A 27,283-nucleotide genomic window follows, 5' to 3' on the forward strand; every position below is an offset into this window, starting at 1 on the left:
CCTCCCCCCCTTCTCTCCTCCCCCTTGCTTCACCTTTTAGCATTTCTGTTAAATTTATCCAATAGCAACCTTTTCCCATCATATAACCAGCATCAATGGAAAGAGTTGTATTCTTAACTTCACAAATATTCACGATAGGGTGGTGAATCTGTGGAATTATTTGCCGCAAAAGGCTGTGGAGGCAAAGTCAGTGGATATATTTAAAGCAGAGATAGATAGATTCTTGATTAGTCAAGTCAAGAGTCAAGAGAGTTTATTGTCATGTGTCCCTGATAGGACAATGAAATTCTTGCTTTGCTTCAGCACAACAGAACATAGTAGGCATTGACTACAAAACAGATCAGTGTGTCCATATACCATTATATAAATATATACACACATGAATAAATAAACTGATTAAGTGCAAATAACAGATAATGGGCTATTAATGTTTAGAGTTTTATCCGAGTCAAGTTTAATAGCCTGATGGCTGTGGGGAAGTAGCTATTCCTGAACCTGGTCATTGCAGATTAGTACGGGTGTCTGGGGTTATGGGAAGAAGGCAGAAGAATGGGGTTAGGAGGGAGAGATGGATCAGCCATGTTTGTATAGCGAAGTAGACTTGATGGGCCAAATGGCCTAATTTTGCTCCGATCACTAATGAACATATAATATGGTCACATACATTGATAGATTCCATGCCTCATTTTAGAGCTGTTAGTTGTCAAAGTTGAATTATTATATATTTTATTCATTTTCCATTAGCTCCTTCAGTCAAGTAAACCTGTAACACAACATATGTACTTTTATGTTGGCACAAAGATATACTTTTGTTATTCTTGGCACAAAACTGTTGAACAAACATCACTGCTGTAACAATTACTGAAAGTTAATTACAAATCTTTCATTTCTCTAATGTGATCATTACAGTATCGCTACTACATATACATTATTAACATGAAAACTACTGGAACTTTACATTTGACATTGATTATGATTTTCATGCCAAAAACAGCATCTAAAATAAATGGTGCACACACAGTGGATTGGAAAACAATCAAGAAATGTAATGCATTATTTAAATCGTATGATATTCGTTTTATTTTAGCAACAGCATATTTCATTCTCTTGCGCCAACAAATCACCTGAAATCCTTGATTGGATCAAATCCATCTATTACTTAACTCCCCTGCCCTGTCGACTACCCGTTTCTCTCCCCCACCCCCTCACCCCCCTCCTCCACTTCCATTCCTTCCTCTGGCTTCAGAATTTGCAACTTTTAAATTCATTTGTCTTGCACCTTTTTTTCACCTCTGGCCTTTGTTCAACCATCAACCTATCAATTTGGTGTGCTAAATTGGAGCATAGAAAATAGAAAGTGAGTAGAAAGGGAGCACTGCAATGAGACCAAAGTGTATTGAAGGGAACGCATGCAGGAACTGGATCCAGGTGAATGGGAAAGGAGTGCATCAAACATTACTCACTGAGCTGGTTGCTGAGCCACAGTCAGGGCTGGTAATTAAGACTAATTTGCATCAAGCCTCTCCAACTGCCTTTGAAGTCCTATGTTGAGCCAGTAAAGTCAGACGCATGAGAATTCTGAACATGGTGACATAACATGGAGAAAACGCAACTATGTACAGAAATCACTGCATTTTCCTGCTTGTCCCAGCCCAATGTATTTCATATTATCTCTGAGCTTGTTCATTCTCCCCCTATCCACCTCTCAATTCCTTCCATTTCCATTCAATGGTGCAGGCAGCTCTTTGACCAAACATGATGTGTATAAAATCATTGATTAAAAGATCTTATAATTCCTGCTGCAAGATCTGTATTGCTGTCCTCCATTCTGAATAGCAATGGAGCAGTTGCATAAATCAGAGGAATATGTACTGGAAATCAAAGCACGAGTGCTATTCAAAATAGTGGGCAGCTGATAAGTGTTTGTTTTTCCTGTTAAGCAGCACTGGAGGAAATCCTCTGTTTTGTTTAGACAGCGACCTGTTACAATGTTCCATCGTTCATATACAAATCTGTGAATGTGGGTTGACTGGAACTGGGGTATTTATATTGCTGGTTCTCGACCCAGCGGTTCAGCTGCCACAGTAACTTATTTTTCTTACTGTATAACTGTATGTGTAACTTCATTTCATAATATGCAGTAATCACTTGCACCCAGCCTGAAACCAACTGATCATTTCTGCTCGTATGTTTATTCGGAGTTGTCAGTTGTAACTGGTGTTACATAAGCAGTATGGCAGCTGGATTGAGAATGATACAAGACTGTAAAAGCTTCGCAAAACAGAGTCATCTGCTGGATTGGTGCTTTCATCACTGCACTTAATATACACATTATCTATTAGTGGTGCACTGTGTACAACTTGCACTTTGACACAAGGTTGTTCACCATTTACAATACAATTCATAAAATGCACAGCAACTGTTAAGGTGGCACAGTAGCGCAGCTGGTAGAGCTGCCGCCTCACAACCCCAGAGTCACGGGTTCGATCCTCACCTCGGATGCTCTTAGTGTCGAGTTTGCAAGTTCCCCTTGTGACCACATGGGTTTTCTCCATGTGCTCCGGTTTCCTCCCACATCTCAAAGGTGTGTGGGTTTGTTGGTTAATTTTAATTAGTCTAAATTACTTTGTTGGTTAATTTTAATTAGTCTAATTCATGAACCTACAGCAGCAGCATCAAGAAGTATGAAACTTTACTGTCCATGGAAAAGCATCTTTGAGGCACTTCCTAATTCCCTACCAATGACATATCATTCTGACTTAGACATATACTGGCCTTACTAAATGTCCTGTAACATTTCCTCCCCCCCCCCCCCCCCCCCCCCCCCCCCCCCCCCCCCCCCCCCCCCCCCCCCCCCCCCCCCCCCCCCCCCATGTCCCCCCAGTACTATCCCATGATTTTCAACAGTTCCATATCAAAGGGACATAGCTTTATGTATCAACAGTTTGGAAATAAATTGTCTACAAACTATTGAGATTGAATCCCCAGGCATGTAATGGAATGCAGGGGCCTTGGATGAACCTAAATTGAGCTACAATCCTGTGAATCACAATCAACGGCAGCAAGTTTGGATAAACATAGAGCGTGAATAACACATGTTTGATGAGGCTCTCCATCTTACAATATGGAGATGCAACAAATCATCAGTCACATCTGCTGGTTACAAACCTTTAAAACACAAACTAGAGCTCTGCCAACTACTTGAGACCATGTGCTGATAAACAGCACCAGCTCGGGTTGAAGCTAGATTTCTATTTCTTATTTTTTATAAGCATATTTGTGATCTCTTCAAGTTTGAGACAATACAGTTTGAGTGCATTAATATAATTTTGGTTTGGATATGAGTCATGTTCAGTAAATATACTTTACTGCAATAAGGGCTTTCTCCACCAAGCAAGTTTAATAGTAAGATTAAACGAGAACTTACCAGTTTGAAGTTTGATCTGTATTTGTGAGGAGTTACGTGAAGAACCCCGCCATGACGCATGCGTGTCATTCTTCAAAGCAGCGGTGTGAAATCACAGATAACTATAATGACTAAACATAGTAAGATTAGAGAAGAGATACCAGTTAAGTATATGATCAAGGGTGGGAGTGGAGGGCACGTAATCCCTCATCGTAATTCCTCATAAAATACAGATCAAACTTCAAACTGGTAAGTTCTCGTTTAACCTTACTATTTTACTTCGGAGTCACGTGAGTGACTACGTGAAGATTTTAAAGCTCTGTGATTTCATGCCGTGGAAAGGAGTCCATGCATCACGTCTGCCTTGATGACTGTAGGAGGAATTGTGTTAACATAATTTGGACTTGAATTCGACATTGAAATCATAAAATTTATTAACACAAATTTATAACACCTTTTTATGGGTTTAAATTAATTTACAGAACTTAAATTTGTTTCTGCAAACGTTCCAGGTTTCATTACTGGTTTATTGTAAAATAATTGGAATGTTTTTCTCCCCCCCCCAGACCATCCTGCTGCCTTGAGGATTTGGTCCATTGGTACATCCAACCGAATCGCTGCCGATGTAGCTGCAGCCCTGGTGGAATGAGATTTAAAAATATTAGTATCCACCCCAGCCTGTGTTAGCACCTGTTTCAGCCATCTTCAGATGGTCTGGACCATCACTCTTTTGTGTGGTTGCTAGCGGCTGACCAAAAAGTGCCTTCTCATTGCCTCTTAGGATTTTCGTTTTCTCCATGTATAACGACAGATGTCTTATTATACACAGACGGTGATCTGTTTGGGTATGACCTAAATTGTATATTGAGGCCTGCTGATCCCTGTCTGTTCTGCTTACTAACTCATAGATATGAAACGTAATATTTTCTGTTGAGGAAGTCATGTTGTCCATTCTTAGTTTATGCAGTGACTGTACCCTCTGTGCCTTGACCAATGCCATTAGCATGACTGTTTTTAATGTCAGTCTGTGTAGGGACAGAGCTGTTGCTGGAGACCAATTCCTGAGCATCTTCAGGACAATACTTACATCCCATATTTGGGAGTACCTGGTTCTTGGGGGATTAGTATTAAAAATTCCCCTCATACGTTTTGTTACCTGTGGGTGAGTACCAACAGAGTAACGCTCTGTCCCCTGCCATAGGTAAGTCGATAGGGCACTTCTGGCACAGTTGATGGCACTGTAACTGAGCCCCTCATCATAGTGGAGGCCTGCCAGATATTCCAGAACAGACGGGATGTTCATGATTGTAGGTGATGTTGTTTTTATGGCAGTGCATCGCCCACTTCCTGATATAGACCAGATACTGTTTTTTGGTTGACTGTCTTTGGGCCGCCGAGATCATGTTCACTGTTCGGTCCGTCAGTCCCAGTTGTAGTAGAGGTGTTTTTAAAACTCTACAAATTAATAAGTTCAAATGTTTATGGCATGGGTGGCTATCCCTTGTTACGGGATGTAGCAATAAATCTGGTCTATGTGGGATGGTGATACATGGTTCTAATACCATGTTTAATACCACTGGGAACCATGGTTGAGTAGGCCAATCGGGTACTACCAATACCAGGCGCAGAGTCTTGTTGTATTTTCCTTAATACCCGACTGATGAGGCAGGAAGGAGGGAATGCGTAAATAAACAATTCCCCCCACCCCCCCCAATGCAGCGAAAATGCATCTGTCGCCACTGCCCCAGGGTCTAGTTCCCATGAAACATAATTTGATAACTGGTGGTTAAGTCTGGATGCGAATAGATCGATATCTGGTGTTCCATATTTTGCTGTAATATTAGCAAATACTTTTTTATTCAGCATCCATTTGGTGTTTTCATTAAATTTGCGTGACCTGGTGTCTGCCATTAAATTTAGTCTTCCTGGTAGGTAAGTGGCCGATATCCAAATATCTGGATACACCATTGGATACACCATTGCCAAATTGTGTATCCAAACATCTCTCTGGATACACCATTGCCAAATTGTATTAGCCAGATTGTCACATGATGTCGATTTGTTTCCACCCATGTGGTTAATGTATGCTACCATGGTGGTATTGTCTATCTATAGTCTAACATGCTGGTGATATGATCCAGTACAATATGACTTTAGGCCATGGAATGCACCCAACATTTCCAAGTAGTTTATGCCCAGTGTGAGTAATAATGATGCCTCCTGAGCAGTCCATCTACCTCCACAGCTGGTGATGGTATTGGTGGCTCCCCACCCAAGTGCACTGGCATCAGTTTGTAGTACCATGGAAAGGTTACTGACAATGATTGGATTGAAACAAAGCCAGATGTTATCTATCCACCATTTTATTCCATTTTAACTTGATTGGTAGTTTCATAGGTCTGTCAAAGTGACCTGCATTAATTTAGAGTGCTTGTATTTTTGCTCTCTGTAAGTTTTGTTAATGTAGAGGTCTAAATTGTGTGGCTGGAAAGGCAGCCACCATTTGCCAATTACTTTTGCTACCAATCTGATGGATGGTTTGCTGATGTCAATGAGGTTATGCAAGCCTCTATTAAATCTCTAGCCTTTCCCTTAGGCAGAGTCACCAACATGTGAACTGAGTCAATGGTGACACCCGCAAATAGTCCATAGTAGTGGAAGGCGTTAGTTTAGATTTAACTGGATGGATAATAAATCCCAGTTTTTCAAATAACTGTTTTGTGGCTGGTACAGTTTGTTTGGCCAATTCCAAAATTTTGCCACAATGAGTATGTCATCTAAATATGCCATGACCATGTGTTTACGTTTCCGTAGAAACGCTAGGGCTGGTTTCAAAATTTTTGTGAACAGCCTGGGGCTGATGACCCATTTGGCAGTGCTTTATACTGCCAGAGTTGCCCATCCAGTTGAATTTTAAGTAACATATGTGGTCACCTCGTATAGGCACTGAATAGTAAGCATCTTTTAAATCGATGCTGGCCATGAAGTAACCTTTGGAAATTGATTGTACACAAAAAAGCTGGAGAAACTCAGCGGGTGCAGCCTTTCAAGAGGTACTACTGTGGGTTTATCATAGGGCCCACAGTGACCCGACTCCATCTCCCGGAATCTGTCACATTGGAGCAAATGCTCCACACACCGCTCCATCCGGCTCCAGCGCTCTCGGTCGCTGGCCGCCCGTGGTTGTTCAAAGTCGGACTCCTCTGAGTCCACGACCTTGTTTGATTTTGTGTCTAGCCTTTCTGCCCGGCTGCATGGATCTGGCCGGTGCGGAGGCGACATCGGGCACAGCTGATCCCACTATCGGTGATCCAAGTGCCGCTGGCTGCCCGCTGCTCCGCGGTCCTCCCTCACCAGCTTTGTCCTTACTGCCGTGGAGTGGATCTGGCAGGTGCAGAGGCGACATCGGGCACAGCTGATCCCATCTAGCCCACCAGCTTTGTCGCAGCCCGTTGGTTTCTCCACCTGTAATTAGCATGGTAAAAACACAAAAAGGCCGCTGCTCTTACCTGCAGGTCCAAGTTAAAATTGTCGCTACGGGGGAACGTCGTTGCACCCCGTCTCCTGCCGTATTCGACTTGTCCAAAAAGTCGACGGCCCCATTTGAATAGTCTCCCGCCCGGCCGTGGTGTTCTGGCCGGCGCGGGACCAAAAGTCGGCACAGCTGATCCCTTACGGGGCTTGTGCCTTCAGCTGCTGCCGGCTCCTGCAACTTCACGGTCCTCCCCAGCCAGCTTTACTCGCAGCACTTGTGGACACTATTTTGTCCAGCTTCCCCCCCTGTGTAAAACAGCGCGGGGACAAAAACTACCGCAGAGTAAATCACTTACCTGCAGGTTGTGGTTTCAAACTTACCGCTGCGGGGGACACTCCACCCCGCCTGTCGTTTCGCAAGCGTGAAGCGATATGACACGCATGCGTCATGGCGGGGTTCTTCACGTAGTCACTCACGTGACTCCGAAGTAACATTTATTTTAGAGTGAGTGCTATGCTCACTTGTGGTAAAATATTGGGTGATTCCATGGTCTGTTGTTAAACTCAGATAAATAACAAAATGAAGCGTAAAACATGATTCCCTTCATTCTTGGCAGTGCCATAGTCAAGTAACAATGCCTGTTCCTTCCTTTCAATCTATTGCCATGTGCTAGACCGCAATGGTATCTCCAATACCACATAGAATCAGTGGAACCACACCAGTATATGAGAAAGTGTTGCGCAGATGCATTTCAAAACACTCAAAGTCACAAATTTCAGCACCCCCTTCCTCCTGCCTTCTTCAACTCATGCACCCTATGTGCTGACAAGCTGATCAACAGGTTAAATGAATACAAATGTGAAAGTTGTGCATTAATAGTATCCCAGCGCTGTGTTGTCAGTAAGTACAGATTTCATACATTCTCCCTGTGACCATGTGGGTTTTCTCTGGGTGCTTCGGTACCCACTCGAATTCCAAAGACATACAGGTTTGTAAATCTGTGGGTGGATGTCTGTGTTAAGGCTTCATCGTGTTCTGTGCTCTTTATTATGACAAATAAATGTATCTTGTATCTTGTAATGCTGCAGGCAAGTGCCATGAGTAATTACTCAGGGTAGGCAGCCAGTCAGCTTCAATTAGTTCCTTGATCGCGCTGACACAGGAGTAAGCTCCTCTGCCCACTGTCCTGTTATCCATCGCCCGCTCTTGAGCTGGTCCCCTCACTATCCAGTCAACATTGAAAGACACGGACTGGGCAGTGAATGCCATGCAGTGTCACCCAGCGCAGCTGGTGAGGCCATGTCCTGCTTCCGGTGGCAGTCAGAATTTAAGGATTTGCAGGAAGCGGCTGACATGAGCGAGGCCGGCGAGCAGCAGGTGAGAGGTATTCAGACGGAGAGCACTGCCAGAGGTGAGCGGGCCAGCAGAAGGCGCTGAGGTTGCGGCTGGTTCCACTGTCCGGTCCTGGTGGCCGCTTGCAGCCACCCAAGCTATTTCCCTCCCCGGCTACAATGCGGTGGCTGCGCACCCGGTACGCCGCGGCAGCGGTGAGTGAGTTTTTGGCATGATCCCCAACCCCCTCCTTATCAACGCTCCTGCCCTCCCCGCAACTTTACCCCTGGCCAGACTCCCCACACGCTGTGAAAGGAACTCTCCCCCCAACGCCCCCCCAGTGGCGTTGTCCTTTTACAGCCGCTTCACACTTTACAGCCTCTTCCCGTCAGCTGCCAGCAATGAGGGATAGACTTGGCAACTTGATGTTGCTGGACTGAGGGATAGCCAAGTCTATCTTTCTTGGCTAACAACCTAACCTTCGGCCTCCAAGATGCAGGTCAATTTTCGTGCCTTATTTTTGGGTAAAAAATAGCGTCTTCATTGCTGGGAAATACGGTATTTATAAACATATAGCTCAAATAAATCTACTTACCACATTATTTGTACACAAACACCATTCTTCTCTCTTTGTTTCTTAAGATACTATTAAGATAATGACAATCCATGTTTGAAAAACCCGCCAAAAAACTTGCACTGCGCATGCGCAGTACGCAGTCCACGGCACAAAGGCAGAATTTCAGCTGCCTTCAGCTCCCCTTGTCATTGAAGGCTTGAAGCATCATCGACGGCACGTAAGCTGCACATACATTCGCGTATTGCATGTACTGTGCATGAAAGGCACGGAGAATTATGCCTACATAAGAGATTGATATCTTAGGTTGGCATAATTCTCCCGTGCCTTTATTATTTATATTTAATAATTACCATTTTACAATTTTAGTCAGGGTAGGCACGGTCTATCTTGTCTACCCTAACAGCACGTGCCTGGGGTGCTGGTCAGTGCCGATACATATCCAGCGCATCCAGAACCAAAATCAGTCTGTCATAAAGGACATAGAAAACAGGGAAATTGATTAGTGGTTTCTATCTTTTTGGGTTGATTTTTGTTTAACTTCATGACCAGACCCAAACCGGTGACTTCATCAACCCTCAGTAGGCCTTAGTCATTGCTAATGGCAATAGGGAATGCAAAGCAATTGAATAGGGGGAACGTAAAAAGGTTTAGCCCCTCTCGCTATGCAATCTGCTTTATAATTTATGAATGGACCAGCAAATACTTATATGGAACTAAATCTACTCTCACTTCTTGTCACTTCCTGAGCAGACCAACTGTTTTTGGTTTGAATGGTTCTTTTTTAGATTTCATTTTAATCATTCAATTAGAATGCCAGCTCCCCATTTGATGGCTGGAGATATGGAAAAGATCAATTCCTGGTTTCAGGCTAACGCTGGCAAGAGAATGTGGAAACTTAAAGAGATAAATCTTTTTCAGGCAATTTTCAAACAACATATGAAGCATAAAATCAGGCCACACCATTAAGAGTTGATCTGATAAAAGAATGTTCCACACTAAGCAACATTTCTGTCTAATTGTAACCTAACCAGGGCCTCAATTTTTAAAAAAAGATGAAAGGTTAATTATTACTTTGCTGTCCATGTGGCAGCTGTAGCTATTACAGTTCTTCATAAATTAATGTAAATTGAATTTGTGCAGAGTTCCTGTTGCATTTAACTTTGACGTGAAGTGATGAAGTGTGTGCTTCTGTGTGCTGTGTTGTGTGTGCTTCTGTTTCTCATTGACAGCTATTGCTACTAAGTCCTGCACACAATCAATGGCAGCATATAAAGTGTCTAGCTGTCTCCAAGTATTGGAAATATTTCTCACTGCTGCAGGGGAGAGCTCCGTCACTCTTGTATTTCATTTTGCCCCGAGGATAACATTTCAGTGCTGAGTTGTGCTGACCTGAGTTAAATTTTTGTTACTTGCTTTTAAGTTATTTTCTGTGTCTGCTCCTTTTATTGACCCTCCTTGTGTTGAATGCCATGTATCCGCTGAGTAGACTGATAATCGAGTGTTTCTGTAAGCTGTGACACTTCTAAGCTTGTTGGAAATGGAAGAAAGCTGTAGCTGTGTTTGCATTGATCCTATTAAGCATCAGACTTGAAAGAAGAGTTCTGACCCGAAACATCAACTATTCCTTGTCTCCATAGATGCTGCCTCACCCGCTGAGTTACTCCAGCATTTTGTGTCTATATTCAGTATAAACCAGCACCTGCAGTTCCTTGCTACACATTGTAGATTTATTTAGCCAGGTTTCACTGAAACTACCCTGATACTACATGTATCGGACCTGTTATACCATTGATAGACTGAGGGATGGAGGGTATAATTAAAGATTCCATTGGAGTTTCTTGTCTGACCTGATTCTAAATGTTAGAACAGTGATTTAAAAGGAGATATTGAAATCTGGGAAGTAACTCAAAAGCAGGACAGAATGATCCAGGATTTTTTGTGAATTTACTTAAGCTAAGTTATCTGACACTGTGATTCAAAATAATTTGAATGTTAGCACTGACCACCAATAGGAGAAGCGTCGAACAGAGGCCAAACTGACTGGAGCAAATGTGGAGAAACTGAATGAAAGATTGCACCAAACTGTCCCCAGTAACTGGTTGCAGAGAAGCACTGAGAGCCTTTGTGAGCATATTCAGCTTGACCAACCAGGGTGCAACGTGTAACATAGATAGATGATAACATGTGGCTTGGAAATTCTAAAGAGGGAAATACACCACCATTATGTATTAAAATGTTCAAAATGCATTTCAATGAACACCCTAAAGTATCTGCCATGTTATTTCCTCCTGGGAGACACTAGCGCAGTTTTAATGTTCAGCACTGTAATACACAGCAACTGATGTTTTATATCAATTATACATCATCTTGAGATGGCACATGACTCAGAAAGTGTTTGATGAAAAAAATATATTTTAGTAATTAATTTCTCTAATTGAAAATTCTTAAATCCAAATTATTGATGTAAGCTTTCTGTTAAAAAATATCAAATGTTTAAATTTAAATCGTGATCTTTAATATCATCATTAGAATTTTTAGTTGAACATATTTATTTCTCCTATCTATCTCCATATTGAGAAATATAAAACTGGCTCTTCATCGTTGCTAGGTCTAAATCCAAGAGTTCCCTCTCCAGTTCAGTTTAGTTTATTGCCAAGTGTACCGAGGTACAGTGAAAAGCTTTTGTTGCGTGCTGGCCAGCCAACTAACTGTACAGTGAGAATATCTTCAGCAGAGGAGCTGCAACCACCCTAGATGTGGCTGATCCTTACCTTCCCGAGGACAATGAAAGATGGGTAATAAATGCTCGCCATTCCAGTGATGCTTAGATTCTGAAACAAATTAACGAATAAAAATATGTGATTCTACAAGGAAGGATGCAGTATGAAATCTGGTTCTGGGAATTGAAATGGGCCATGTGGTCTACATGTCCAATGAGTCAACACTTGGAAGTTACTGATGACATTTGGATTAATGAAGCAGAGGGCCAAGGAAGAACTAAACTTAGAATGAAATTCACTTCAATGGAATTTAAAAACATGAAAAAATGGAACCAAATAATGGAAAACAAAACTATAATGGAACAATGGATGACCTTTAAAGTACTGATGTTTCAGGTTATGTACATTCCACAAGGGGAAACAAAATTGCAGAGTTGTGGTAGATGGTTGCTCTTCAGATTGGAGGATAGTTAACAGTGGTGATAAATAGAGTTTTAAAAATATATTTATTATTTTCACTTTGCTGCATAGTATGAAATTTCCAAATGTTCATATTATAGGACTATTCTTTCCTTTAATCTAACATTTGATTTTGTGCAGCCTATTTTTCTGTTCCTATCAAGTTGTATGCTTTATCAAAGCAAGCTGTTTGATTTACGCATTTGATCGACATACTGACATTGCGCAGTACGACTGATTTTAATCTCATGTTTTTTTAGATGAACTCTCATCCGAAGAACGTTAGCCAAATGCATTAAGTACCTGATTGAAATAATGTGACATTCACTGAGGTTGCTTCCACTGATTAAACATGGCAAGCATACCACACTTGGATGGAAATACTCGATGGTTTCATTCGTTTTCTGCTATTTATTGTGTTTCTTCACCTTTTTCTTTAATTTGGGATTGTGGGGCAGTCACAACTGCAACTGTTACTGGTTGCAGGCTTTTCTACTTGGAAGCTTAGACTCCCCCATCTTGCCCCAACCTACAACATCCCCGCCACTTTACTACCATCTGCCAATCTCCTGGCTCATTCCGTGCTGCTTGCGTGGGATCTACACACAGAGTTCTGAGGTCATCGATATCTCTCAGCCCGTGCATGTGCAGATGAGTCTGAAGAAGGATCCCAACCCGAATCCTTCTCTCCTGAGATGCTGCCTCTCCCGCTGAGTTACTCCAGCATTTTGTGTCTATTTTCCCCAATCCAAAATATCACCAGTCTGTATCCCTCCATGGCCTGCTGGGTTCCTCCCGCCATTTGGTATTTGCTTTTATATCTGGGTCTATTCATTGGTTTTGGGAAATGATAAACAAATTCTCTATCATCACTCTGGGTGAAGCGTTTAATTTATTGCGTGTGGAGTAGAAGGTGAAAAATGATGGCTTTATTTTTTTTTTCTCTATCCGTCATGTGGCTCAGTCTACTGGGTTAAGCAAATATTTTGATTATTTTCCGCACCTCATTGAAGGCATTTGAGCTTCCAGCAACATTCACCATTCATTAATGGTAACAAATAATGGAAACTGGAATTGTCCCATTGAGGAAGTCATAATGTTCCCATCATCTGCTCATCTCAGTGTTCTATTCTTCACGTCACTCAAGTCAGAAGCAGGCAAATCAACATTGCAAACTGCCAAACAGTTGTATTTATCCACTGGCAATTATTCTGATACGATACTTTGCCAATAACTGTTGTGTGTTTTCTTTGTGCCTGTTTTCTGTACACTTATATCTGCCCTGTTATCTTTGTGTGGTGGGACAGGTGTAGATGCCTGCCTGGGATCTCCACGCAGGCATGTTGGGTCGAGGGGCCTGTTTCCACACTCTATGACTCCATACCATCATCTTAAACAATCAGTCACATGGTACTAACACTTTGTTGACCGAGCCGATGATTGTCAACATCATCTCCTCCAAATGACTCGGCCTGTAGACATGGTAGTGCCATGAGGCTGCTGCGTCATCGTCTGTTCCAAAATAGAGCTTCTGCCTGCATTGCAATATGGTATACATATGACTCTAAGTATATATAAAATGTGAGGTGTGCGTGTAAGCATGAAATAGTAATGGGGAATGTAAACTTAACTGTGCAGATGCTATTAAATTGGATTTGTTGCAGGTTATATTCAGAAGACATCTCAGGTCATTAAATATTTTCCTGCTCTGTGACTGGGCCCTATAATTACTAGCATTTGTCTTTCTGCCACCTTCTCCCATTGTCATTTTGTGCGTCTGTGCGCTGTGTGTGTATGTGCGTGTGCGTGTGTGTGTATGTGCGTGTGCATGTGTGTGTGTAGGGGGTGGGTATATATTCTAGCCCAGTGCATTTTTGCCCAATATATTATTCACGTAAATGCAATCTGCTTACTGAATATAAAATAATACATATTATAGCATAACATCTGTTTAGGTCTATTTTAGCACAAGACCAGTTCTTAGATTTTTTGTGCCCCTTTCCAGATTGACTATGTGGCTATTATTTCATATGCTGCATCTGGCAAAACAGAATGTTATCTGTATAAAAGGTATCTGCATGTAAAATCAGAAAAGTATTGTTGCAATATTTCACCATAAATAAATCATCTTCCCCTAATGTATTGTCAACTTAAAATGAGACAGAGCCAGATTTGGACGTAAGTTTATACAAAGCCAGACTGAGGAGTGTACATGTGGTTTTACAGAAGAAGCAATGAGCAATATGTATTAATTACAGTTGGACATTTTTCCATTTAACGACTGCTCAGGTTTAATGCAAGCACTGTGATGTGAGGAATCCAAAAATAATAGCATTTAGAAACACAAGACTCTGCAGCTGCTGAAGCAAAAAACAAACTGCTGGAAGATCCCAGTGGGTAAGGCAGCATCTGTGGCGAAAGTCGGACAGACGGCATATTGGGTTGGGACCTTTCTTCAAGACTGGAACAGATTGGGGATAGTTAATAGAAAAAGTTGAAGGTAAAGGGTTGGGCAAAAGCTGCCAAGTGATAGGTGGATCTCGGTAAGAAGGGGTTGATTGACCGGGTGGGGTCAGTCAGGTGAGGGAAAGAAGGGGGAAGATAGTTGCGAAGTCTGGAGGTGATAAGTGGAGAAAACAAAGAGCTGGAGATGATGCAATATGATAATGTGAGGAGCGAAGTGTAGAACCAGAGGGCGTGCTTTTGGGTGGGAGCAACAGGGGCGCAAGGGAACAGGAGATCTATCAGGTGGAGGGGGTGGTGATGAGCAAAAGGACTACGAGGTAGTGGGGAAAGTGAACAGAAGAGTGTGCATGAGTGGAGCTGGGTGGATTGGAAGGAGAAATGGGGGGGGGGGGGGTAACCTGTAATTGTAGAATTCAATGTCCCTGCCAATAGGTTTGTTGGTCATTTAAATGAGGTGCTGTAAATACAGTGCCCTCCATAATGTTTGGGACAAAGACCCATCATTTATTTATTTGTCCCTGTACTCCACAATTTGAAATTTGTATTAGAAAAAAATCACATGTGTACATTGTCAGATTTTATTAAAGAGTATTTTTACACATTTGGGTTTCACCATGTAGAAATTACAGCTGTGTTTATACATAGTCCCCCCATTTCAGGGCACCATAATGTTTGGGGCACATGGCTTCACAGGCGTTTGTAATTGCTCAGATGTGTTTTAATTACCTCCTTAATGCAGGCATGCACACACACTTAGAGCTCTAAGCACCTAGTCTTTCCTCCAGTCTTTCCATCACCGTTGAAAACTTTTCTTGCTATTTATCAACATGAGGACCATAGTTGTGCCAATGAAAGTCAAAGAAGCCATTCTGAGTGAGTAACAAGAATAAAACTGATAGAGACATCAACCAACCCTTAGGTTTACCAAAATCAATTGTTTGGAACATCATTGAGAAGAAAGAGTTTACTAATCGCAAAGGGACTGGCAGGCCAAGGAAGACCTCCACAGCTAATGACAGAAGATTTATCTCTATAATAAAGAAAAGCCCCAAACAACTGTCCGACATATCAGAAACACTCCTGAAGAGCCAGGTGTGGATTTGTCAATGACCATTGTCTGCAGAAGACTTCATGAACAGAAATACAGAGGCTACACTGCAAGATGCAAACCACTGGTTAGCCGCAAAAATAGGATGGCCACGTTACAGTTTGCCAAGAAGTACTTAAATTAGCAACCACAGTTCTGGAAAAAGGTCTTGTGGACAGACGAAGATTAACTTATATCAAAGCGATGGCAAGAACAAAGCACGGAGGAGAGAAGGAACTGCCAAAGATCCAAAGCATACCACCTCATCTGTGAAACACAGTGGTGGGGGTGTTATGGCCTGGGCATGTATGGCTGCTGAAGGTACTGGCTCACTTATCTTCGTTGATGATACAACTACTGATGGTAGTAGCATAAATGAATTCTGAAGTGTATAGACACATCCTATCTGCTCAAGTTCAAACAAATGCCACAAAACTCATTGGCTGGCGGTTCATTCTACAGCAAGACAGTGATTCCAAACATACTGCTAAACCAACAAAGGAGTTTTTCAAAGCTAAAAACTGGTCAATTCTTGAGTTGGCAAGTCAATCACCCGATCTGAACCCATTTGAGCATGCCTTTTAATGCTGAAGAGAAATCTGAAGGGGACTAGCCCCCAAAACAAGCATAAGCTAAAGATGGCTACAATATTACTTTCATTTACATGACATTGTTGTGTCCCAAACATTATGGTGCCCTGAAATGAGGGGACTATGTATAAACACTGCTGTAATTTCTACATGGTGAAACCATGTAAATGAAAGTAGTTATGTTTTGTTGCATATCCTTTGCATGGAATGACTGCTTGATGTCTGCGATTCATGGACCACCTGTTGCTGGTTGTCTTCTCTGGTGATGCTCTGCCAGGCCTGTATTGCAGTATCTCCAAACTAAACTAAACTAAAGCTTTAGTAAAATTGTAAATTGTCCCCAAGTGTGCAGGATAGTGCTAGTGTACGGGGTGATTGTTGGTCGGCGCGGACTCAGTGAGTCGACAGATCTGTTTCTTGCTGTACCTCTAAAGTCTGTAGTCTAAAGACAATGTGTGTTTCCTCCGAGGTTTCTGCTTTCTTCTCACATCCCAAAGGTGTATGATAATTGGCCACTGTACATTGCCCCTAGTCTGCAGGTGAGTCGTAGAATCCAGTGGGAATTGATGGGAATGTGAGGAAATTTTAATAAAAATAGGATTAGTGTAAGTGGTTGCTTGATTGCCAATGTGTAATCAGTTGGCTGACAGAGTTGTTTCAGTGCTGGATGATTCAATGACTCTGGGTCAGGTCAAACTGGTACCTGGTTAATGTAGCTGTTATTCATATATTTCACTAGTCAATTTCTGTCGTCCTAAAGTCTGTTCACTCCGTTTGCAAATAAGGGTCATCTGCGAGCCCGTTATTAATTTTTTCAGAAAGGTATTTGGGTTACTATGTCTTTTTTCCATTAAAAATTAACCATTTTTTTTACATTTGATGAATTTTATGTCCAAACTGCACAATAGTTCCAGCTTTGCAAACATCTGCATTGTTTACTTTATCAAATTTCCTTTGAAATCCATAAATTCCTTATTAGTCTTGCATCCATATTCACTTGTCATAGAGCTCAAATAGGTCACAAACACAATTTGCCATTAACAAACCTATTAATTCTCATATTTATCTACAACTATGAAATTAGGGTCAGTAGCTAGTAGTTTTAGTTTTTAGTTTAGTTTAGAGGTACAGCATGGAAACAAGCCCTTCGGCTCACTGAGTCTACTCTGACCAGCGATCCCCGTACATTAACACTATCCAACACACACTAGGGGCAATTTACATTTATACCAAACCAATTAACCTGTAAACCTGTACGTCTTTGGAATGTGGGAGGAAACCGAAGATCTCAGATCCCACCTTGTCACGAGGAGAATTTCGTTGTCTACTGCCTTTCGTTGTCTCTGTACTGTACACTAACAATGACAATTAAAGTTGAATCTGAATCTGAATCAGAACGTACAAACTCCGTACGGGCAGTACCCGTAGTCAGGATCGAACCCGGGTCTCTGACGCTGTAAGGCAGCAACTATACTGCTGTGCCACCGTGCCGCTCTAATAGTTGATAGCTAATGCAATGTCAGAGGTTCCAACATTAGGCAACATCAAATTGGGAATTAAACAAATATTTACTCTTTGAAACCCTGTGCCAGAAGTTCTTTCTTATTTGGCTTATGCAGATAGAGTCGAACACTCATAGAGTCATTCATAGCGTGGAAACAGGCCCTTCGGCCAAACTTGTCCACACCAACCAACATATCCCACCTCCACTGGCCCCACCTGCCTGCATTTGGCCCATATCCATCTAAACTTGTCCTATCCATGTACCTGTCTAAATGTTTCTTAAATGTTGCGATCATACCTGCCTCAACTATCTCCCCCAGCAGCTTGTTCCATACACCCACCACCCTTTGTGTGAAATAGTTACCCCACAGATGAGTTACCCCTCATCTTTCCCTCCTCACCTTAAACCTATGTCCTTTGGTCCCTGTTTCACCTACTCTGGACAAGAGATTGTTACATGTCAAACACATGTTTGCAATCCTTACATCCAAGCAACTATTCAGTACCACAGCCTTTACCCCAGAGACTTGAGTTCAAGCAATCTTTAATTGATTGTGTGTCTAGGGGTGCACAGAGCTTGTATGTTCTCTTTATACTTAATATAACAGACAATAATTTCTATAGCTTGGATTTGCCAAAATAGTTTGCTTGTAAGTGATGGACACAATGAGTTCCAGGCAGAGACGGGGACAAGAGAACTAACTCACTGTTTCCCAGCACAAACATGTATCCTTCATATTGCTCCAGATACATTTTCTCTGGTTTAAAAAAAACCCAGCTGTTTAACGTGTCCTGCCCTCTGGATTGCAACCAGACATTTCACAATTGCAAGCTTGGAAACAATGGAGAAATGTGGGCAGTTTGCGAAAGTTGTGCAAAAGGTTATTGAAACAAAGTTTGAAAAGTTTCTTTAGGAATGAACAACTGTACAATGAACTGAATATTTGAGCAGTGGTGGCTCAGGCATCCTGTGTGGGTTCATAAAGTTGCAACTTTCACACTCATGATAATATTACCATGTCAGAATTACCAGGAATGTGGCCTCTGTTTAGTTACTTCAAGCAATGGTGTTGTGAATTTTCCTCTGCCCGACATTCACCCTCCTTTCAACTCCTTAAGGAGACTTCTTGATTTGAATCTTGGGTAAGATAAAATGATCCAAATGCTGTATCCAAATAGTATACACTGCTCTGGAAAGGTTAAACAATGAGAGGCCATTCTGCTTAGTGGATAGCTGAAAGATCAAGGAACACACATTGAAAGTCATGGAGTGAAGGTACCATGGGGGTGTGAGGGAAGAATTATTTTAAGCAGAAGGTGATTATGATCTGGAATCACTGTCTGTGAAAATGGTGGAAAAAGACAGTCGGGGCTTTCAATAGGGAATTCGGTAGGCCCTTACTTCTAATGAAACGTGGTGGACTTGAAATGTTAGACACAAACTCCTGGAGCAACTCAGTGCGTCAGGCAGCGTCTCTGGAGAACATACAGTAGATAGGTGACGTTTCATGTCGGGACTCTGCTACAGACTTTGAAATAATGCTCATCCATGTTCTCCAGAAATGCTGCCTGGTCCGTTGAGTTATTCCAGCACTTTGTGGGTTTTTTTTGTTGTAAACCAGCATCTGCAGTTCCATGTTGCTATATTCATTGATTTGAACTCTTTGTTTCGTTTCTCTCTCCACTCACTGACTTGCTGCAAATGCCCAACACGTTGTTTTTATTCCAGGTTTTCTGCATCTATACATTTTTTTGAAGGAGATAAGAACCCATTGATGGGCTGAATGTTCTCTCCCGCTGGTTTTATCATTCAGTCCTGAGAATGCTCGTCAGTTATTTAGCTGATCATATAAGTTATGGGAGAAGAGTAATGCATCAAGTCTAGCTGTGTACATACTCACTGTTCATGGGCTTACCTACAGGAGTTAATGACCAGGAGGCGGTAACCTGAATCATTTACCAGCCACAATCTAAGGACAGGACATTTGTAATTCCCTCACCATTTTTGCAGTTGAGTTGAGCACTAAGTTCCCCAAATAGTATATGTGACTGACTTTTGCTGCAGCATGTTAATTTTATTTTATGGCCGCTTCGACAGGGACAATCTAGAGACAGCCATCAAGGCTGTGCTACCTGCCGATCACCAAACCCTCACACTCACCCCCTACGACGTATACGTGGCACTGAGTAGGACTAATGCACGTAAAGCTGCTGGCCCTGACGGCATCCCCGGGCGCGTGCTCAGGGCCTGTGCTGCACAGCTGACAGACGTCTGGACTGACATCTTCAACCTGTCACTTGCCCAAGCAGTTGTCCCCACTTGCCTTAAAACCACCTCCATCGTGCCAGTGCCAAAACACTCCACTGCGGCAAGCCTCAACGACTTCCGCCCAGTTGCACTTACCCCCATCATCACCAAGTGCTTCGAGAGGCTGGTCCTGGCACACCTCAAAGGCTGCCTACCCCCCACACTGGATCCCTATCAGTTTGCCTATCGCAAGAACAGGAGTACGGAGGATGCCATCTCAACGGCACTTCACTCCGCCCTCTCCCACCTCGACAACAGAGACACTTACGTAAGAATGCTGTTCATCGATTACAGCTTAGCATTCAACACCATTATACCATCAAAACTGATCATCAAACTCGGTAACCTGGGCATCGACCCCTCCCTCTGCAACTGGATACTGGACTTTCTAACCAACAGACCCCAGTCTGTTAGGTTAGACAAGCACACCTCTTCAACCCTCACCCTGAACACCGGCGTTCCACAGGGCTGTGTGCTGAGCCCCCTCCTCTACTCCCTCTTCACCTATGACTGCACACCTGTACATGGTACTAACACCATCATCAAGTATGCAGTTGATACAATGGTGATTGGCCTCATCAGCAACAATGATGAGTTGGCCTACAGGGAGGAGGTCCAGCACTTAGCAGCATGGTGCGCTGACAACAACCTGGCCCTTAACTCCAAGAAGACCAAGGAGCTCATTGTAGACTTCAGGAAGTCCAGTGGCGGCACGCACACCCCCATCCACATTAACGGGACGGAGGTGGAACGTGTTTCTAGCTTCAGGTTCCTGGGAGTCAACATCTCCGATGATCTCTCTTGGACCCACAATACCTCTACTCTGATCAAGAAGGCTCACCAGCGTCTCTTCTTCCTGAGGAGACTGAAGAAGGTCCATCTGCCTCCTCAGATCCTGGTGAACTTCTACCGCTGCACCATCGAGAGCATCCTTACCAACTGCATCACAGTATGGTATGGCAACTGCTCTGTCTCCGACCGGAAGGCATTGCAGAGGGTGGTGAAAATTGCCCAACGCATCACCGGTTCCTCGCTCCCCTCCATTGAGTCTGTCCAAAGCAAGCGTTGTCTGCGGAGGGCGCTCAGCATCGCCAAGGACTACTCTCACCCCAACCATGGACTGTTTACCCTCCTACCATCCGGGAGGCGCTACAGGTCTCTCCATTGCCGAACCAGCAGGTCGAGGAACAGCTTCTTCCCGGCGGCTGTCACTCTACTCAACAACGTACCTCGGTGACTGTCCATCACCACCCCCCCCCAATCACCCCCCCCCCCGGACACTTATTATTATTTATTCAAATCATTTGCTATGTCGCTCTTCCAGGGAGATGCTAAATGCATTTCGTTGTCTCTGTACTGTACACTGACAATGACAATTAAAATTGAATCTGAATCTTGAATCTGAAATATTTTAATAATTTTGTATTGATTTTCATATTTTCAGGAAGCTCTTTAAATCAAGTTGGTAGATTTAGCTGCCACCATAATTATTTTTTAATTAAAAAATCCAAATAAAAGAAAACCTAAGAAATATTTTTCAAAGGAACATAAAAAAATAGCAGGAGTAGGTGATTTATTCCTTCAAGTTGGCTCTGCCATTTGCTACTAATAATGCTGATCCTCTTTCTCAACACCATACCCGGTCTTTCCTACATCCCTTGATGCATTTGTAACATTTTTTGAAACAAAGAAAGTTATAGCACTGCTTTAATGTTCTGTTTGATGTGTTCTGATGTGTTCCGTTACTAACTTTTGCAGCTTTAATATTACTTGTGTTCAAATTGTTTATATCTATTTAGACTAATCAGGCTTCAACAGTGCATGGTTTGCTCCTGCTGCAGAAAACCCTTATTTATTTAGATATGCTGCATCTTGCCCGATGCACCACTCCCACTATACTTTTTAAGGCAGGCATTCTTCTGGTCTCCTTGTTTAAATTTATTGTGTGCAAAGTGTTTAGATAAGTCCCGACAATTATGTGAAGACCCAGTACAAATGCAATTTCTTCCTTCCAGCGGCATGTTCAAATTGTGAAATCAAACACATTGGCCTTAAAACTGACAGAGGCTCGTGTTAGTTGAGAATAAGCAGAATTTTCTTTCTTTGTTTTGGGTGAGATCCAAATCTAGGTCCCAAAACTGCAAAGTATTTGTGCTCTTTGGATTTAGATCTAAATCATACTAAGGAGATAAATGGAGAGGGGAGAGGAGGTCATTCAGGCCCAGCTGGCTGCCACGGAAATAGGAAGGAGGTGTTTGGTACTCTAATATACTACACACCTCCTTGTTTAGTTTATAGTTTCTTGAATGGTTAGGTACTATTTTTAACTTGATAGTACAATAAGCAATATGTTTTGAAATGGTCTATTGGGGGTGCCGCATAGATGGCAGCCTCTGCCGACAGTCTGTGCCGCATAGATGGCAGCCTCTGCCGACAGTCTGTGCCACATTGATGGCAGCCTCTGCCTAAAGTCTGTCCGTTTTTTCTATCAATTTTTATTTTTGTTTGTCTTAACAGTTTGTTTTGGAGGGTTCTTTAGTTTTTCTATGTGGGGGAGGGGGGGTAAGGTAAGGGGGAAACCGTTTCCCAGTCACTTCCTGGCGAGGATGCGACTATTCTTCGAATCGCGCCCTCACCCCCCTCCTGGCAGCCTACCAACTGGATTGGCTAGCGCGGCCTTTCCTGCCGGGAACCGGGGACCGGACCAGAGCTTCAGCAGTGGCGGCGCAACACGGGATTCACCGCGGAGCGGGGCGATGCCTACCTGGATCGCCGTTTGAAGTTCCGGAGTGTTGGGCCTGCAGCATCAACATCGCGGAGCTGTGGTTCGTAACGCTCCCAGCGCGGGCGGCGCTGACTTCAGCGCGGCCTGTGCGGAGCCGCGGACTCCGGTAGGAAGTGGCCGATTCGGAGGTTTAGGCCACTGAAGTTGTCCCCCCCCGTTCCAGCATCGGAGTTCCATCATGAAGCAGCGGGCCACCAGTAGCGGCGACTGCGGAGGGCTTGGGAGGCCTCAACCACGGGTGAACATCAAGAACATCAGAAGAAGATGACTGAACTTTGTGCCTTCCCTCACAGTGGGAAACTTTGATTCTGCTGTGTGGGGATGTTTTATGTTGGAGTCTCTTGTGTGTTTTTTTTTATTTGTATGGCTGTATGGTGACCACACAACTGGTACATGTGACAAATAAATATATTTTGTATTGTTGTATAGAAAATGAAATCTATTAATCAACTAGTTATAGAAATCTTGGGAATGGATTAGTGTTGAATGTCATACGTGTGTACATGTGTGCAATGTAATCAACGTGTCCCTGAAACATTTTGCCAAAGTTGATGTATAAAATGTGGTGCGAGCATACTCAGTAAATACCAATATCACGTAGATACAAAATACTTCACAGTGTAACATTATATATGCAGAAATGTATTCCCTTCATTTTGGCTTTAAATTGATAATCAAATTTCCAACATAATTAAGTACGAGAATCTGAATTGTCTCATATTTTCAGAATCTCTGGAACAGGCAGTAAGTAGTACTAGACTTTTTTTTAACTTGGAGGCTCTGAACAGTTTGTAATTGAAGGAGGAGGGCAGGGCAAGGGTGGTGAAGGTCCAGGATACTCAGCTAGGCCCATGAGGGCATGTCAGGAATCTTAGCAGCACACCTCTGGGCCTGCTACTGCCCTCTCTGATATTTCACTGACAATCATTGCAATGATTTTTTTTGTCGCACTTTATATTCATCGAAAGGATGTGGTCTCATCAGGCTGAGCCAGTTTTTAATTGCTCATCCCTAATCGCCCCTAATCACCCTTGCTGGTAAGCTACCTTCTTGAATCCACTACAGTTTTTGAGGTATGGGTATACCCACAATGTTGTTAACTGTGAGGGAGGGGGGTGAACAATGGATGACCTGGCGTGGGGGTACTTTGTCAGCACCATTTATATGGCAACTATTTGCATACCTTGGGTAAGCAAGCAAAGAATTTCACTGTGCCTTGTCACATGTGACAATTAAGTATTCTATTCCAAGAAGTAGGAATTGTTCCCAGCGATGGTGAAGGAATGTCTACATATTTCCAAGTCGGGTAGTGTGTGGATTAGAAGGCAACTTCCAGGTGGTAGTATTCCTAAGCTTTTACTCTTCTTGTCCTAGCTGGTGGATGTCACAGGTGTGGAAGCTACTGTCTCCGAAGAATTACAGATCTATTTCTATCACGATTCCAACTGTGGCCATATTTATGAGCCTTGCTAGCTGATCGGTTGATAAATTAGGCTCATGACATGATTCTGAAGAGAACCATCTTGGCAAGTAATGTAAAGTAAACTAAAATAAAGTACTTGAATTGCCAAGGCCTGGAAGACTATGTGCATAAATGAGCTTGGTGTAGATAGGTACCATGGACAGCATAGAAATGGTGGGCCGAAGGGCCTGCTTCTGTGCCGTATGACTGTCTAGAAAATAATTTGATTGTTCCGAATCAAATCTCTGTTGAGTTGCCAATGTGAAAAAAAAAAAAATCAGTTTTACCAAATTAATTTACAAAATAAAATGAAGAAGCTATCTGCTGCCTTATTCAGAAATATAGTAGTTCAGGGCAAGTATTGCAAGTAGAAGGCTAAGGTGGAAGTGTTGAGAGAAAGGGACTGCAGATGCTGGAATCTGCAGTGAAAAACAAGCTGCTGTAGGAACCCAGACTGATGTAGGGTCTCGAACAGAAACGTTAACCATCCCCTTGCCTCCATAGATGCTGTATGACCTGCTGACTTCCTTCAACATATGTTTTTAATAAAGTGTCTGTGTGTTGACAAAGCATACTATGTCCAAGATTATTAGATTTTTTACATACCACAGTAAATTATTATGGTTAACATACTACAAAGTAATGATCCCTTCCTAACATCTCATTTTTGCTGTTTCAGATGTTGATGAATGTGTTGAAGGAACAGATAATTGTCATATTGATGCTATCTGTCAGAACACCCCCAAATCATACAAATGTATCTGCAAGTCTGGTTACACAGGAGATGGCAAACAGTGTGAAGGTAGTATAATCTTGAGCTATATTATGATATTCATTGTACTTACAATCTAATAAACATGTCCCGTGCTGAAGATTGTGCAGAAAATGTTTCTCACAGAATGATTTATGAATTGGAAATATTGAAACCGGGAGCTGCTGTTTGAATGACATGACCATGGCATTGCCTGCTGAAACATAATGAACAGTACTGTTATTTTCTGTACCGGTCTCATGACGCACAAAAACTTTTTTAGTTATAATTGACATTAAAGCAAATTTCTATTCAGTGGCTTCTTGTTTTGAAATTGTAGACATATTTCAGCCTTTTAAATGTCTCTATATTATTAATTGAAATATGTATTTTTCTGATTTGTATTTTCTCCAATAACAATATAAAGGATGCCAAGTATCTAACAATTTGGAAAGCTTATTATGATGCTGTCATAGAAAAATTAATTGTTGATTTGGATTGTGCAAAAACAGTAAGTCACAGTTCTTCAGAGAGGAGGCAGTGACATTACCCACTCATCATTTCCCTAATGTTAACACACTTTGACTAAAACGCAATATTAATCTGTGTAGTAACATTACCAAATCACCGTTTCCCTTCTGTTGACATCCTATATTAATCAATGTTGTGCATGCTGTGCAAAGATATTATATTTAAGATCCTAACTCAGCTAGACTAAGTAAGCAAGACATTATGAATACTGTTTTGTATTGTCTATTTATTATTTTTTGTCAAATTATATGTAACGTGCTTGCTGATCCTGGCATTTACAATCAGTGAATTTACATTGGTTTGCAGAAAAATAATACAAATCTGTTCCCTCTGTATGCAAATTCCATCAATCGCTATCCTCTCCAAATATGGACCATGTATCATTTTCAAACAATTGTGAATTTCTTTGTGTTTAACAAAGGGGAATGATTTGCATGCAGAGTTCATGCAAGTATTTTGCAGTATAGAATAGTTCAGGCCTTTTGTATATTTTTAGCAATCACTAGGGAGGACAGTTATTAGTTCCCTGCATGACCATTGTCATATGGTGGACCAGGATTGATTGAACCTGATGTAAGTGCAGTTGTTTTCAAACTGTTCAGAAGATCGTAAGATAATAAGTGATAGGAAAGAATTAAGCCCTTCAGCCCATCAAGTCTACCCACCATTCAATCATGGCTGATCTATCTCTCCCTCTTAACCCCATTCTCCTGCCTTCTCCCCATAACCCCTGACCCCCATACTAATCAAGAATCTATCTATCTCTGCCTTAAATATATCCATTGATCTTGCCTCCACAGCCTTTTGTGGCAAAGAATTCCACATATTCACCACCCTATTGTGAATATTAGTGAAGTTAAGAATACAACTCTTTCCATTGATGCTGGTTATATGATGGTGAAAGGTTGCTATTCAATAAATTTAACGCTAAAAGATGAAGCAAGTCATGAACACTGTCCAGCATATATTGCACATTCATCTTCTATTGTCCCAGCTTTAGGTAAAATGACTAGCTGTATTTGTTTAGTTGTCTTACCTTTTAATTAATTGTCTTCCAGATATTGATGAATGTGACAATGAGTACAGTGGAGGCTGTGTCCATGAATGCATCAACATCCCAGGGAATTACCGCTGTACATGTTACGATGGTTTCAAGTTAGCGCATGATGGCCATAACTGCCTTGGTAAGCACATTCAGAGAACTACTTCTCACTTAGTGCATTCTTCGACAATTTCCGTGTTGGATCCAAACCACCAAATGTTTGCAGCCCAAAAGATTAATAAATGATTTTTTGAGGAATGCAATCACAGATAGATCAGTATTATTAGCTAAGAAGTGTGACTATTATGAAGGCAAATCAAATGTCTGTGTCATGATTGTTAAAATATATGCTTCTCATGAAGAAACATTATGTATAAAATAAGTTTGACATTTTATTGGAAGGCCTCTTGCTGCAGGTGGAGTAAGTGTTTGCAAGCCTGGTGCTACTTCAATGGAATTGACCAATGCTGTGAAGACTCCCTCACTGTATTTTCTTTCAATGCTCAGGTCAGCTGATTTGTGTTTGGATTTTCAGGCTGTCAGTGGAAGTCTCTCCTTCTGACATGTTTAATTTTGTCATCAGAAAAGAGCAGACCCATGGGGTCTGGCTGCCATTGCATCTGTAGCAAGATATCGTGCAACTTCCACCCAGGTGTATTTTTGTTTGAGAATTATACTTTGGCTGGTGGCTTCTGATGAATGAAATCCTTAGCATTCCTATCGAGGCTACAAATTTGCAAGCCAGATCACACATGAGAGTCTGTTTGCATAATAAGTTGGATAGAACCC

The 27,283-nt window shown here is 42.1% G+C and overlaps 1 protein-coding gene across 3 annotated transcripts in view; it reads left to right on the top strand.

The window, feature by feature from the left end:
• The window catches only part of scube3 (signal peptide, CUB domain, EGF-like 3), a 272,047-nt gene that overhangs the window by 27,331 nt on the left and 217,433 nt on the right, over positions 1 to 27,283 (top strand). For all 3 annotated transcript variants that reach the window (XM_055654491.1, XM_055654492.1, XM_055654493.1), the window contains exons 2-3: positions 24,850 to 24,972; positions 26,511 to 26,636. In XM_055654491.1, the coding sequence (XP_055510466.1) occupies positions 24,850 to 24,972; positions 26,511 to 26,636 (249 nt within the window). The remainder of the gene's footprint in view (positions 1 to 24,849; positions 24,973 to 26,510; positions 26,637 to 27,283) is intronic.

This window comes from Leucoraja erinacea, chromosome 24 (genome assembly GCF_028641065.1).
Source record: "Leucoraja erinacea ecotype New England chromosome 24, Leri_hhj_1, whole genome shotgun sequence".
NCBI classification, from domain to species: Eukaryota; Metazoa; Chordata; class Chondrichthyes; order Rajiformes; family Rajidae; genus Leucoraja; species Leucoraja erinaceus.